At 39.5% G+C, this 13,081-nt stretch overlaps 1 protein-coding gene across 1 annotated transcript in view; it reads right to left on the reverse strand.

Moving 5' to 3' along the window:
* Positions 1-2,005: 2,005 nt before the first annotated feature.
* Positions 2,006-13,081, reverse strand: part of Dtd1 (D-aminoacyl-tRNA deacylase 1) — a 203,888-nt gene continuing 192,812 nt past the window's right edge. Inside the window, exons 5-6 of the mRNA XM_026400693.2 lie at positions 12,558-12,732; positions 2,006-2,081 (exon numbers count right to left, since the gene is read on the reverse strand). Coding sequence (XP_026256478.2) covers positions 12,580-12,732 — 153 coding nt within the window. The 3' untranslated portion in view covers positions 2,006-2,081; positions 12,558-12,579. The remainder of the gene's footprint in view (positions 2,082-12,557; positions 12,733-13,081) is intronic.

The raw sequence follows: 13,081 nt of genomic DNA on the forward strand, positions 1-13,081 counted from the left end.
AATTAAAACAAAAGATCTCCTTTCACCTAAATAGGCTCAGAACTTCTATTCAGACACCAAAAGTTCCCATCACTTTGAAATTGTTGTCAGAAAGCTGGCATCTGTGTTAATGCAACTTATACCCACTGCTCCTATTTCTGTTCCTAACCAGTTATCTCCCCTATATCTGTAAAATATTAAAAAATATTTTCCCCAAACTAAAGAGCCTCAACTCTTTCAGCTCTTCTTCCTTAAGGTTTCTAGACCATTCGGCTGCTAACCACATGCTGCTGCTTATACCCTAATTAGTCTCTCTGTCTTTAAAATGAGATCCAGGAACAGGGCTGAGGCCAATGAGGGTCTCCATCATTGGACCACCATCCAAATATCAAGCACATTGGCCCTTACCACTACACAATCCTTGTCACCCTTGACCATAAGCATAGGCTACAGCTATTGAATAAGCATTAACTGGTGGCAATAAAATGTTGTGGCAGAAAAATGTATGGCAAATCTGTTCAGCAAGTCCAAGCCATACAACTTAGGAAAGTGTAGGTTTGAATAACTTTAGAAATGAGTTTGAATTCACTCTGTCAGACTCTACTTAGGCAATTCAGATAGGAAAGCTTCTTGTGCCTCATGGCCAACAGAGCTGGGGATGATGACCTGGACACACTGGGATGTCTTGTTTGAAACCTAGAGGTTAAAACTATAGAGGATTACCCTCGATCTCTGTATTGGTTCAGAACAAAGCAATCTGGCAAATCTTTTTCTAACTCTATATTCCAGGTACTTAAATGTACATTGGAGATGTCATTTGAGATGTTTTAATACTTTCTAATATGTTTTCATTTGAAGTAGATGACTGGGTCAGACCAGAAGAACCAGCATTACTAAAATGCCAAATATGGACATCTCTATAGGCAAGAAATATTTCAAGAGAGGAAAAGCTATTTATATAAGCATTTATATGATAAGCATATATATAACTATTAGTATTATATAACATCCCAAATGACCACTACAGATGTACCACTAACCGATTAACATTTAACTGAGAAACTACTTTGGCAGAACATGGCTCTTTCTTCAGATTCCCCTGAGTATGCTGGATTGTATATAGGGACAATTGTGAAGCTATCAGAAAAGGATTTCTGTATAACTCTACACAGGAGGCCTTTGTCTCCTCCCAAAGGTGGCTACCAGTGCAGAAATCTCACTTGGCCTCAGTCAGAATGGTATGGCCATACTGAAGCTGGATTCCCTACCCATCTGTACTCCACTGACCTGCCATCTCATTTTCAACTGTCTTTAAATCATCAATTACTGGATAGGCTTTCACACTGGAATCAGAGGTCTGTGTGGGCAACTCAGAGAAAGTCTCTGGCAAGAGGGATTTTTATAAAGAAGTGTGGATATACATGGAAAGGGGTCAGACACACTGAAATTCTACAGACACCTCATTAAGCAGAAACAGCAGAATTTGTTTGATAATAAAGTGGTTTGTTGAGATTTAGGATTTTATTAATATTTATTTTTAGAAAAAAGAAAAAATTTACAAGATGCAAACATTTCACACAATACATTATCAATGATGGTTGTTCTCCTTATACCATAACATGGGCCCTGTCTTATGAACTAGTGTTGGAAAGAATGCAGACAGCATGGATGTGCTGGAGATCCATCATGGACAAGCAGAATACACCACAGTGGACTTGATGACCAATGATGTTGGACCAGGCTGTTCCAAAAGCAAGCCAAGACATGGTGGAAACCAGTGAAGCCTTTCTGTCGGGGAGGCGCGGCTGTGTGCCTCTGCATGCGCACTGCCTCCCATCAGCAGCACCCACTGCCTTCAGATCACAGCAACTACAGAAAACCTAGGGGTCTTTTGGGTGGTTGTTTTTCTTTTTTGTTGTTATTGTTGTTTGGGGGTTTGGAGGGGTTTTTCTGTTTTTGTTTTGTTTTGTTGCAGTGTTATTTAGATTCCCGATTTCTTATGTATATCTTCCTTTTCATGTCTCAGTCCCAAATTCTTAAAGCAGTGTAGGTACTTAGCATCTTGAATTTTTCAGGATCCAGATCTGCCCAATGGTAATGCACTAAAAAGAACAAAAAGATTCATTACTAAGGAGGATTCCAAAATTTTCCTTCAACTCTAAATAATATAGGCACATTAGCATTAAAAAAGTAGCTGAAGATATCCTTTCAAGCTCACCCAATGATACTAGCATGATAATGTTTCATTACATGGTAAAAAATCTGCCATGTTATTATATATAAACCCAAATCTGTTTTTTGAGCTCAAAAGATACCAAACCAAATATGTAAATACACTTCTTAATGGTATTTGCATCAAAGAGAATTCACAAGGCAAATGAGGAAATATTTTGAAGTAAATGAAAATACAATATATAAAAATTTATGGTATACACCTAAGGCTAACACTTAGGGAGAAATTCATAGCATTCAGCACTTACATTAGAAAAGGAAAAAAACCTGTCAAATCTGAGTTTCCATCTTAAGAAACTGAGAGAGTAAAGCGAAGTAAACCCAAAACAAGCAGAAGGAAGAGAATGAAGATAAAAAACAGAAACCAATTTCAATTTGAAATTTCAAAAAGAAAAATGAAAGCCAAAATAAATGAAAAAAACAATAAAACTGGTAAACCTCTTGCCAGACTTACCAAGAAAAAAAGGAGAAAACACAAATTATCAATATAAGGAATCAAAGAGGGAACAGTACAGATCTTATAGAAATTTAAAAAATTAAAAGAATATATATCACAAACAGGTCCATGCTCATAAATTATATGACATAGATGTATGGGATAAATTCCATGAAGAATAGATACAAAAGCTTCATCTCCAAATCCTTTATAGGGAGGGAGGTAAAGGGATAGGAATAAAAAAGAAAAGACAGGAGCAAGAAATAAACTAAATGTTTGCTTTGGGGATGATTTTTAATACTACTCAAAGGATGGTTCTTTAATATAAAAATTCCAAGTTTCTCATGTTTTCCTTTATAATTTGGAGGATACAACAAAAATCATCTGATATTGCCAAGATCTGTGACAAAGGCATTTGCTATCTGAGAGTTATAATAAATCTCAAAACTTAACAGAGCAGTAGTTTCTATTCTCTCACATTTTAAGTTTAATTGGAAGGACTTCAGTAAAACCAAGAGATTCTATTAACAGTAGATACACTGAGGCATGTCACTGTGAATGTGCTTTCTGAGCACATTCTCAACAGGCCATGAGCAGATATCTCAATAGAGTTAAAAGCTTTCCATTCCTGTGCCCAGTTTGATATCCAGGCCCCAGGGCACACACAAGAACGGCTAACTGGAACCACAGCTAATCCAGGCTTTTTAGTTATATCTGGAACCACAAAAGGGATCGACGGTTTCCCCAAGGCCTACCCTCATACTCCAAAATGCACCCAGTACGGTCCTGTACTCCTTCCTAAGAGATATCTGAAAGGCCACCAGCAGGTGGAGAACATAGAATGTCATTCCTTAGAACATATTACTTCTAGTTTTTAGTCAAGGAAAACAACACATTTGCATACACACATCCGTGTGTGTACACCATCGCACACGCACGTACATGTGTCTGAAGCTTTGTAAAATTAGATAAAGAGAAAAAATCTGCTTAGAAAAAATGTTATAAAAGTATTATGTTAATCATGATTATCTTCAAATAACAAGATGGCAGATGACTTTTTACATTTTTCTTTGAGTATTCTTGCATTTCTGAAATTGTATATGAATGAACATTAATTTTGTAATAAAAATGGCTTTCAAAAAATTTATAAGATAGGAATTTTAGTTCCTTACTAAAGAAACAAATAACTGGAAGTGATTCTGAGAGGTTTTGACCCAAGTATTTTCAAAGTTTTTAGGTAAACCATTCAGGCATTTATAAACATCTACCTCAAAGGGCTTACAACTAAGTACAACTCCTGTGCACTCTGATCAGCAGGGCTAATCATAGCATCAGCATTAGTATTGTGAGTAATGAGCTCCCAAACTGCATGCAAAAGCCTGTGGCCAACAGCAGATGCAGTTCCAACTGAAAGCCAACCAAAATGCATGGACTGGTCAACAGATGTTGCATTCTATTTTCAATCTCGTTTATTTAAATGTTCCTTCTTATTTTCTTGAACCTAACTGGAGAAATTAGGAATCCGTTTGCTGGCCAACACCTGGGAGTAGCTGGAGATCATGAGGCTCACATCATTGGAAGCACAAATGACAAAGGTGGAAGGAAGCCATCTGTGAGGTAGACTTGCCATATCAGAATCGCTGCAGAAGTTCTGTTCAAGCTGATGAACACGATTCTCTAGTAAAAGTGGGTCCCTGAGGCTTGAAATTCAGACACCCTGAATGAGGCAATAATGTGCCTCCTCCCTCTGAGAGCTGTTGAGAGGAGTGCATGTGGGCCAGCTGAGCTACTTGAAGATTTGACCTGCAGGCTGTGAGCACCTAATGCTGTGAGCACCTAAAGAAGTACATGACAACTTAGTACTGCAACTTCACAGCCTTATGGAAGAAGGTGGAGGAACCACAAGCTCCTTCCATCTATGTGCTTGGAGTGATTCTTGTTTACTGCCTTCAAATGTCAAGGACAGTGGGGAACCTCTTCAGTGAGTCCAGCCCAGGACCTGAAGCAAGGAATCCCTCAACAGCCTATTTAAACACTGAAACTCTCAAACATGTTGACTTACAGCTGACCTGCTTCTGGCATCAGGCCATTCAAACAATCACAAGGTGCAAGTGCTAGACTTAGGACACACACAACACCACAGACTTGCTCTGCAAATCACTACCAAAAAAACTGTTTTTATTATTTATTTCAGATCACTACTGGGAAATCTCATCATTTACCTAGAAGAGTAAGAATGTCCTATGAAAAAACATTAGTTGCTGAGAAGACAATGCTATTAATAAAGGATTTACTCTGACCTGCTAACATTGTTAGAGATTCCAGTGAGGCCCTCCAATGAACTGTCAAAAGACACTTCCTTTGCTTGAGTTCTCATGATCCTGACTTGACCGATGAGAACACAGGATGAGTGATTTGATTTCCTAATTAATGGAAAGCTTGATGTGATGCAATAAAACAAGCACAGGAAAAAAAATGTTTATGAAAGTGGAAGGAACAAACTCTGACAGCAGTTGGGTTTTATTTTTTGGCTTGACATCTTCCTCCATTTATTTCTCATGTAGATTTGTACACAGTTAACCACATACACCTAACAGAACTTAAAGAGGTTCAATGATGGACTCAACAGCATAACTTGATCCCTCTAGGTCCAGTTGAACTTTCTGTGATGATAAAATTGTTCTGCATCAGTGCTTTCCAATATGGCAGCCACTAGCCATGTGTGGCTACTTGGCAATGAAATGTGTCTACTACAAATTTTATATATTTTAAACCTTAGTTAACTTACTTTTAAATACATGAAGTTAGTGGCTACAGTATTAGTACACTCTAAGTTACCTGTAAGCTTAGCTCTGTAACTCAGTAATAAATTCTCTAATCATGGCCAGCTAGTTGCCAATTTATTTTCTTTTTTTTATTAGAGCTTGACATAGTAGTTGGGTTCATTCCAACAAAATCATAAATGTATGGAATTCTATTTCAGTTCACAATGCCCCCCTTTTCCCTCCCATTCTCCCTCCTATTTCCAGTTCTCCTTCATTTACTCTCTAGACTTCCTTGTGCTCATCCATTTATTTATATTTAATTGGCTCTTTTTTATTTATACATAAAGGTAAAATTCCCTGTGGTATATTTTTATATACACATAACATGATTTTTTAAGAATTCATTCTGCATTGCCTCCTTCCCATCCTTCCTCTCTCCCTCTCGTTCTCCTTCTACACTACTGATCTTCCCTTTATATTTATGATATCTTATTTTTCCTTCCTCCTTTCCTTTATTTTACTCTAGCTTCCACAAATGAGAAAAAAACATTCAATCTTTGAGTGTCTAAGTCTTTGCCAACTTTTTTTCAAATAACTAAGGTAACTGAGGTGGAAACCTGGCCAAGAAGAAAATCTAACCCCACTGCTAGTAAAGTGTCACAATTGCATACTCTGTGTCAATAAGGAAACAGATCATTCTCATATATAACAAAAAGACAACATGATATTCAAGATTTTGAAAGAGGAACTTCCTCCAGGTAAGAAGATAACAGAAGTATTATTTAAAATTTCCAAATAACATACATTAATAGATTCAAGAAGCTCAGCAAACCCAAAGGTATCATCAGAATGAAACGAAGATATGACACCAATGTTGGAATTTTCAGACAGGGAATTTAAAATGATTATGATTAATAGTTAAGGGTTCTGATGGAGAAAGTAAACAGTATGTAAGAACAGATGGGTAATGTAAGCAGAGAAACAGAAACTTTAAGAAAGAATCAAAAGAAAATAATAGAAATCAAAAACATTCTAATAGTAATAAAGAATGTCCTTAATAGGCTCATCAATAAACCAGATAGATACAGCTGAAGGAAGAATCAGTGGGCTTAAAGATAGATCAATACAAAAGTCCCAAACCAAAACTCAAAGAGGAAAGAAAGAGTGGGGAGGGAGGGAGAGAGGAAGGGAATAATAATTGTAAGGCAATTGTAAAAGGTGTAACATATACATAATTAGTATACACAAGTGGAACAATTAACAAAGAAGTATTTGAAATAATGACAGCCAAGAACTTTCCAAAGTTAATAAGAGACACCAAGTCACAAAACCAGGGAGCTCAGAACCACAAGAACCACAACCAGACATATCATATTTAAACTGCAGAAAATCAAAGAGAAATTTGTAAAATAAGCCAGGGGCAGAGGGATAGGGTGGGGAAAATCCACATTACCTACAGAGGAACAAAGATGAAAGCTGCTCTGTAGCTTTGTAATTTTGCCATAAGAAACTGTGTAAACAAGAAGAGAATGGTCCAAGAAAGCAATCTAGCCGGGTATAGTGGAGCAAGCCTGTACTCCCAGCAATTTGGGAATTGAGGCAGGATTACAAGTTCAAGATCAGCCTCAGCAACTTAGTGAGATCCCATCTCAAAATAAAATAAAAAGGGCTGGGGTGGGGGCTCAGTGGTAGAGAGCCCCAGGGTTCAATCCCCCGTACCAAACACACACACACACACACACACACACACACATGCAGGAGGAAGAAGAGAAAAAGAAAGCAATCCCATTCAAAATAGCTACAAATAAATAAACAAAATATCTAGGAATAAATTTAACCAAGGAAGTGAATGATCTCTATAAAGAAAATTACAAAGCACTGATGAAAGAATCTGATCTGATCATTACATATTCTATACATGTGTTGAAAATGACACACTGTATCCACAGATATGAATAATTATCATGGTCAAATAAAAATAATAATACATTTAAAATTAAATAAAATAAAAAAAAGAAAAGTGGAACAAAATATTTAAATATTGTAAAAAAAAGTATAGCATTGGATACCAGCAAAATTATCCTTCAAAAGTGAAGAAAAAAACAAAGATTTCCTCAAATATGTGCTTCAAGAAATATGAAAAGAAATATTTTTAAATAGGCAGAAGGAACATGATATAGATCAGAAACTTGGATTCTTGTAATGAAAGCAAATTAAATCTTTTCTTTTTATTAATCTTACTTTATCTTTAAAATAACCATTTATAATAGTAATAGTAACAATGTACTGAGTGATTAGAGAGTGTGGAAAGTGAAATTAGTGACAATAATGTCACAAGGGTAGGAGGGAGAAACTAGGAGAATGGCAGTGTCATAAAGTTCCTATTCTACAGGTAACGTGGTACAGTCTTATTTGAAGGTGGACTTAGATTAGTTAAAAATGTATATTGTGAAGTTGAGGACAACCACTAAAAAAAAACAAAAAAAAACTGTTTTAAGTTTAAAAAATAAAACCATCACTTTGGAGGCTCAGCTAGTTTTACACCATGAAATATCAGCACCTGAGCTTGGGGAAGAGTTATGAATGTTGACACAGGGAAGTGAAGAGAAGGTTGTGGAATGAAAGAGATCCTACCATACACAGGGGAAAACAGTGAGAAGTGATCAAGTGCCCTTTTAACAGAGCACGCAAACACACACACTCAAGTACTCTAGCTCATTAGGAAGAAATGTGCTCAGCCAGGACACATCTTATAATTCAGACAAAGGTCAAGTTGAAAAAGCAAACAGATGGCAGCTTCCAAAACACATCCCCTGTTTGGTTTTGAGTGTGTTGACATTTGAGGACAGAAATGTGGGGTGCTGGTCTCACACCCTAATTACAGCAGCTAAATAAATACTCAGATGTACAATAAATAAATAAATAAATGCTCAAATGAGGTGACACTTGAACCTGCAATCAAAAGCAAAAGCCACATTTTTTTAAGTGAGTTTTCACTAGTGCATTAGTACTGGTCAGAAAGGGGGAAATAATTGAGTTGCAGCCTCACAGAGAACCTCAAATCCTCCCAGCAAGGTGAGGAGCCAGAAGAAATGAGAATAAAAACCAGAAGTTAATTTTAGCAGTTTTATGTCCATTTGATAAAATAAGAAGGAACGTCTGGAATGTGATAGAGAAATGTTGACATCCTGGTAATGTCCTTTGAACCATGAAGGTTTTGAATTCATTTTCAAAGAAAAAATATGCCCAAGATCGTGTAGTTTCTCATCACATTTTCTTTTGCCTTTTCTTTGCCTCTCATGCCTTGCAAACTCAAAGCTGCCCCCATTAGGGCCTGTGAGGCTCCCAAGGGCTCTTTCTGTTTTTAAAGAAAAGCAAATGAAAACTGCTGCTCCCTTCAGGAGAGGGGCTCCTATATTCTGTGAAGCAAAACAAATGCCAAGGCCACCTCCTATCTGTCATTACTTACTTCAGCTTTCATGGGTATCTGAATATTGTGGGGTGATTTTCTGATACATTGATGTGATAAATTTCATCAAAAGGGGCAACAAAAAAACATGAACAATAAAAACTACAAATACATGAGTGGAAAACCAGCTCTCATTTAATGTTTTCAAACCCAGGAAATCTTTAAGGTTCAAAACCAGCCCCCTTTAAGGTCTTCAAGCACAGGAAAGCAGCTAAATTCTAAGAGGTGGGAACATCCCAGCTCCTCCCTGGTCCTTGGCCGACTCCCGAAGGAGCCGTTGCACAGTCTCAGAAGGACTGCTCCACACCCTGCATCCATCCACGCCCAGACCTGGGCACTAGTCACCAGACTGTCACTGTTGCTTCTGATTTGAATAACTACAAGTGGATGACCAAGTTAAATTGTCAATAAATGAATGGCTTCCCTTGTGGGCTTACTCCAAACTCTAGACAATATCATATAAGTTAGTGCAAAAATGTGATCTGTGATTTCATGGGCTGAGCAAACCTTGCTCACTATCCTCTGAGTAGCAGTCAGGGAAATCCTGAGCACATAGAAGTTTCCTCTTGCCTTGGTGTCAACAGTGCTCTGGGTCCTCAGAGGCCACTGTGGTCAGGTGACTGGTATGGATCAGTGCCTGGACCTGGTGCCATCACCAAGGGAGAAAGGCCATTCAAGGTTGTTTTTCAATTGCCCAGGAGGCCTCTCTGGTGACTTCCACTCTCACTAGCACTACAACCCCTGCAAGTTCCATCCAGGAGGCCAGGTGGAGGTCAGGGCTGAGACCCAGAGTGTCTATTAGTGCTATGAAGAGCTGAGGCCATAAGCCTCTAGCCTTCTGGTAAAGCTACTCCTCTACCTCTGGGCAAGCTCCCTTCCTCATTCTACCCAGGACCTGTGGCCATCCCAACACGTCCAATGTATATCTCCTCTGCACCCCTCACAGGGCAGGGGAACCCCTCTGTGTGCCTTCTGCACTGCATGAAATGACCAGTGCTATGAAGCATTATCACAGGCCTCTGGATGCCTAACCATGTCTGGTTGCCTCTTCTACTCAAACACGTGAGTGTGGTCTCTGGTTTCTGTTCCATCTGCCCCTCTGCTCCTTCCCACTGACCTCCCCACAACTTAAGGACTATTTTTTACTTTCTTTCTTCTGGAAGGGGCTTCCCCTATATCATCCCTCCTCATCCCCCCGCCTACCCTCATTCTATAATGATGGAACGGCTGCAGGAAACTTGACCTACAAGGAAGGGGAAGGAACAAGTCATCACCTACTCTTTTCCAAGTACTTTCCTTTGGGTTTGCTTCCTCTGCTGCTGAGCTCCCTCTCTGACCAGTTCTTTCTGAGTGCTTGACAACAGTCCCATTTATCCTAGGTTCTATGTGCCCCAATCTGCACCACTCAGGGAAGAAAATAAATAACAAGTTTTTTTAAAGTTTCACTGACTTTAGAGAAGAAGTACAAATTCATGAGAATTTTCCCCTTCCAAGATGGGGATCCCAGCAGATGTTAAAAAGCAAAGCCAACTCTCACCTATGTTTTTCTTTCTGTGAACATGTCTTTCTTGATGTTCTGGGACACATACACCTACTGTACCTTCCTCTGCCCACATAGCCCTCAGATTATTTTCCCTCTCACATAAATAGCAAAATTACCCCAAGGTTGTCCAGTGGCCACAGGATATTAATGATCAAGAATTATTCTGAGTCCAAAGCTAATGAAACTTAAAGCAAATGGGAGCTTTCAAATTAGTCTGTTTCGCACAGATTTAAAAAGTAATAGAACTCAAAACCCCAAATAGATAAAACAAGGATTTTCAATGTATTGATCAGATATAGCTAAAGCAAAAACCAAGATATTACATTTATCAAATATATTAGCATGTTAATAATATAATCCAGAAAGGAATCAGCTAGGCAGCATTAGAATTTTTCAAATTGTTTTGAAAATACAAAGCTCCAAGGCACACTTTGAGTACATGCATGTGTATACACAAAGTTTGTGTGTGCATGTGTATATATAGTTTGATAAACTGGGTTTGGAGATGAGTGCTTATATTTTTATCCAATTTACACATATTGAGTTCATCATGGGCATTTGAAAATTCAATTTGTTTTAAATGTGTTGCTGAGGTTCCAATTCACTGGGAAAAGGGTTATTTACAGTTTCAACAAAACCCAAGAAAGAAGACACAGTGCCATGCCTGAGTGGGGTCAAGAGAGTGGGAAAGCAGGAAGGATGGGCAGCAGCCCTCAGCCCAAGGAGTGAAAATTGAAGGGGAAGGTCCAGTCTGGCTTCTGCTTCTGAACCAGGTTAGGTACTCACTCTTATAACTTGGCCTAAAGAATGTTGGTCTCTGTATCCTTCATTCAAGAGACAGGTGTAGGTGGATCATGTCTCTCCCACATGCTCCCCTGTGGCCAGGGAAGCTTGAGAGGATGCTGTACAGAATATCCCCAAGGCCCATGTATTAAAGCTTGGTCCTTAGAGTGCTCTGTTGGGAGACAGTAGAACTTTTAAGAGATAGGGCCTAGTGAGAGATCTTTAGGTTACTGAGGACAAGCTCTTGAAGGGAATTATGGGACCCCAGCCTCTTCCCCTTCTCTTCCTGCAGTGAAACAAGTGGTTCTGCTCCACTACATTCTCCAACCTTGCCACAGGTCCAAAAGTAATGTTGATAATCTGTCATGAACTGAAACCTTCAAAAATGTAAACATTTTCTCTTTACAAATTGATTACCTCAAAAATTTTGTTTTAGTGACAGAAAACTAATATATTTTTCTCTTCTCTTGGCTTAGGCAACTCTTCCCTGATCTTTGTCCTTCATCTCTCTAATTCTACGTGTCCTTCAAGGTCTGGTTCCAGAGCCCTCTCCACCTCATACCACAGTCACATCGCCACCACAAGGCACAATGCTGTGGTGTAATGATTTCTATTCTTCTCCCTTAATTTGTGAACTCCATTTGGATAGCCCCTGGGTCCCTCATATCTATATCTCTAGTGCTTGGTATAGTGTCTGGCAAATAAGAAGCTCTGCTAATACATTTGCTAAGGGAAGGAACTGAAGCAGAAGGCCATCAGATTTCTGGATCACATTTCAGAGGCCTGTGATCTTCAGGCAGGGAGATGGCTTAATGATACTGTGAATTACAATACAGATCTGGGCATGGATATGTTGAAGAATAAAGGGTGGTTGCAGGAACAGTAAATTGCCAGTCCTATGCAGGACAAAGTGATTGATGTCAGAACAAAAACAAGGAAACCATGAGAGCAGACTGCTGCTAAGAACAGTGGCCTCCACAGGCCATTTGCTCCTCTGCACTAGAAGCAAGACTGGTAGTGGTGGTAGGATGGCGGGAGCATGCACACAGCTGCTGTCTGGATCAGATACCTGCAGGTGCTCTCCACACACTCAAGGTAGCAGCAATTGTGGCCAACACTGGCAACGGAGGAAGGAGGCGCACATTCCTGTCCACTGGGGCCTGTGGGTGTCCTGCCCTCCAGCCTCTCAATGAATACAACACGACTTTACTTGCCAGCACCTGTCTTCCAGGATGGAGGCATGTTCAAGGAGGCTATGGACACATGTCCTCAGCAGCCATTTCATCCTCTATTCATTACTGCTGCCCCAAATTTGTGAGGGCAAAGCTATGCAGGCAGATAAACACCTACCTAAGTTCTCTGCCTCCAGGGGCTATGGCTCCCGCTCAGAGGACACATCACCCTCTGCCCCGCTGCTGGCGCTGCGGTCTTCTTTTCGGGGGGCATTTCGCTCTTTGCTTGATTCAGAAGGGCCCTTGGCTCTGGTCTTTTCTTTCCTCTGCTGCTGTTTTTCAAGCTTTGACAGCTGATTAAAAAAAGAAAAAGAAGAAATAATAGTTTACAAATGAGAATGCATTCCTAGATAGCCAAGACAGCAGTTTCTTCCAGGTGGAAAGCATTGAGAAAGCTTTTGTCTGATACCTGGCACACCATGGCGGTTCAGATGCCAACGTAGACAAAATATGATCAGACGGGTCCCTGAATCATTAACACAGGTGTGATCCTCCTCAGACCTTTTCCCCATCCATGATTCAACTTGGCACGTAGGATTTGGGGATGGCAACAGCCTCCCTCCCCAGACTCAGAAGAGCTCTGTAAGTGACAAAGTCCTGTCACTGCTTTCTTCAAGAATAAGCTCTATATTCTCACCAAGT

Source organism: Urocitellus parryii, chromosome 6 (genome assembly GCF_045843805.1).
Source record: "Urocitellus parryii isolate mUroPar1 chromosome 6, mUroPar1.hap1, whole genome shotgun sequence".
Classification (NCBI taxonomy): Eukaryota; Metazoa; Chordata; class Mammalia; order Rodentia; family Sciuridae; genus Urocitellus; species Urocitellus parryii.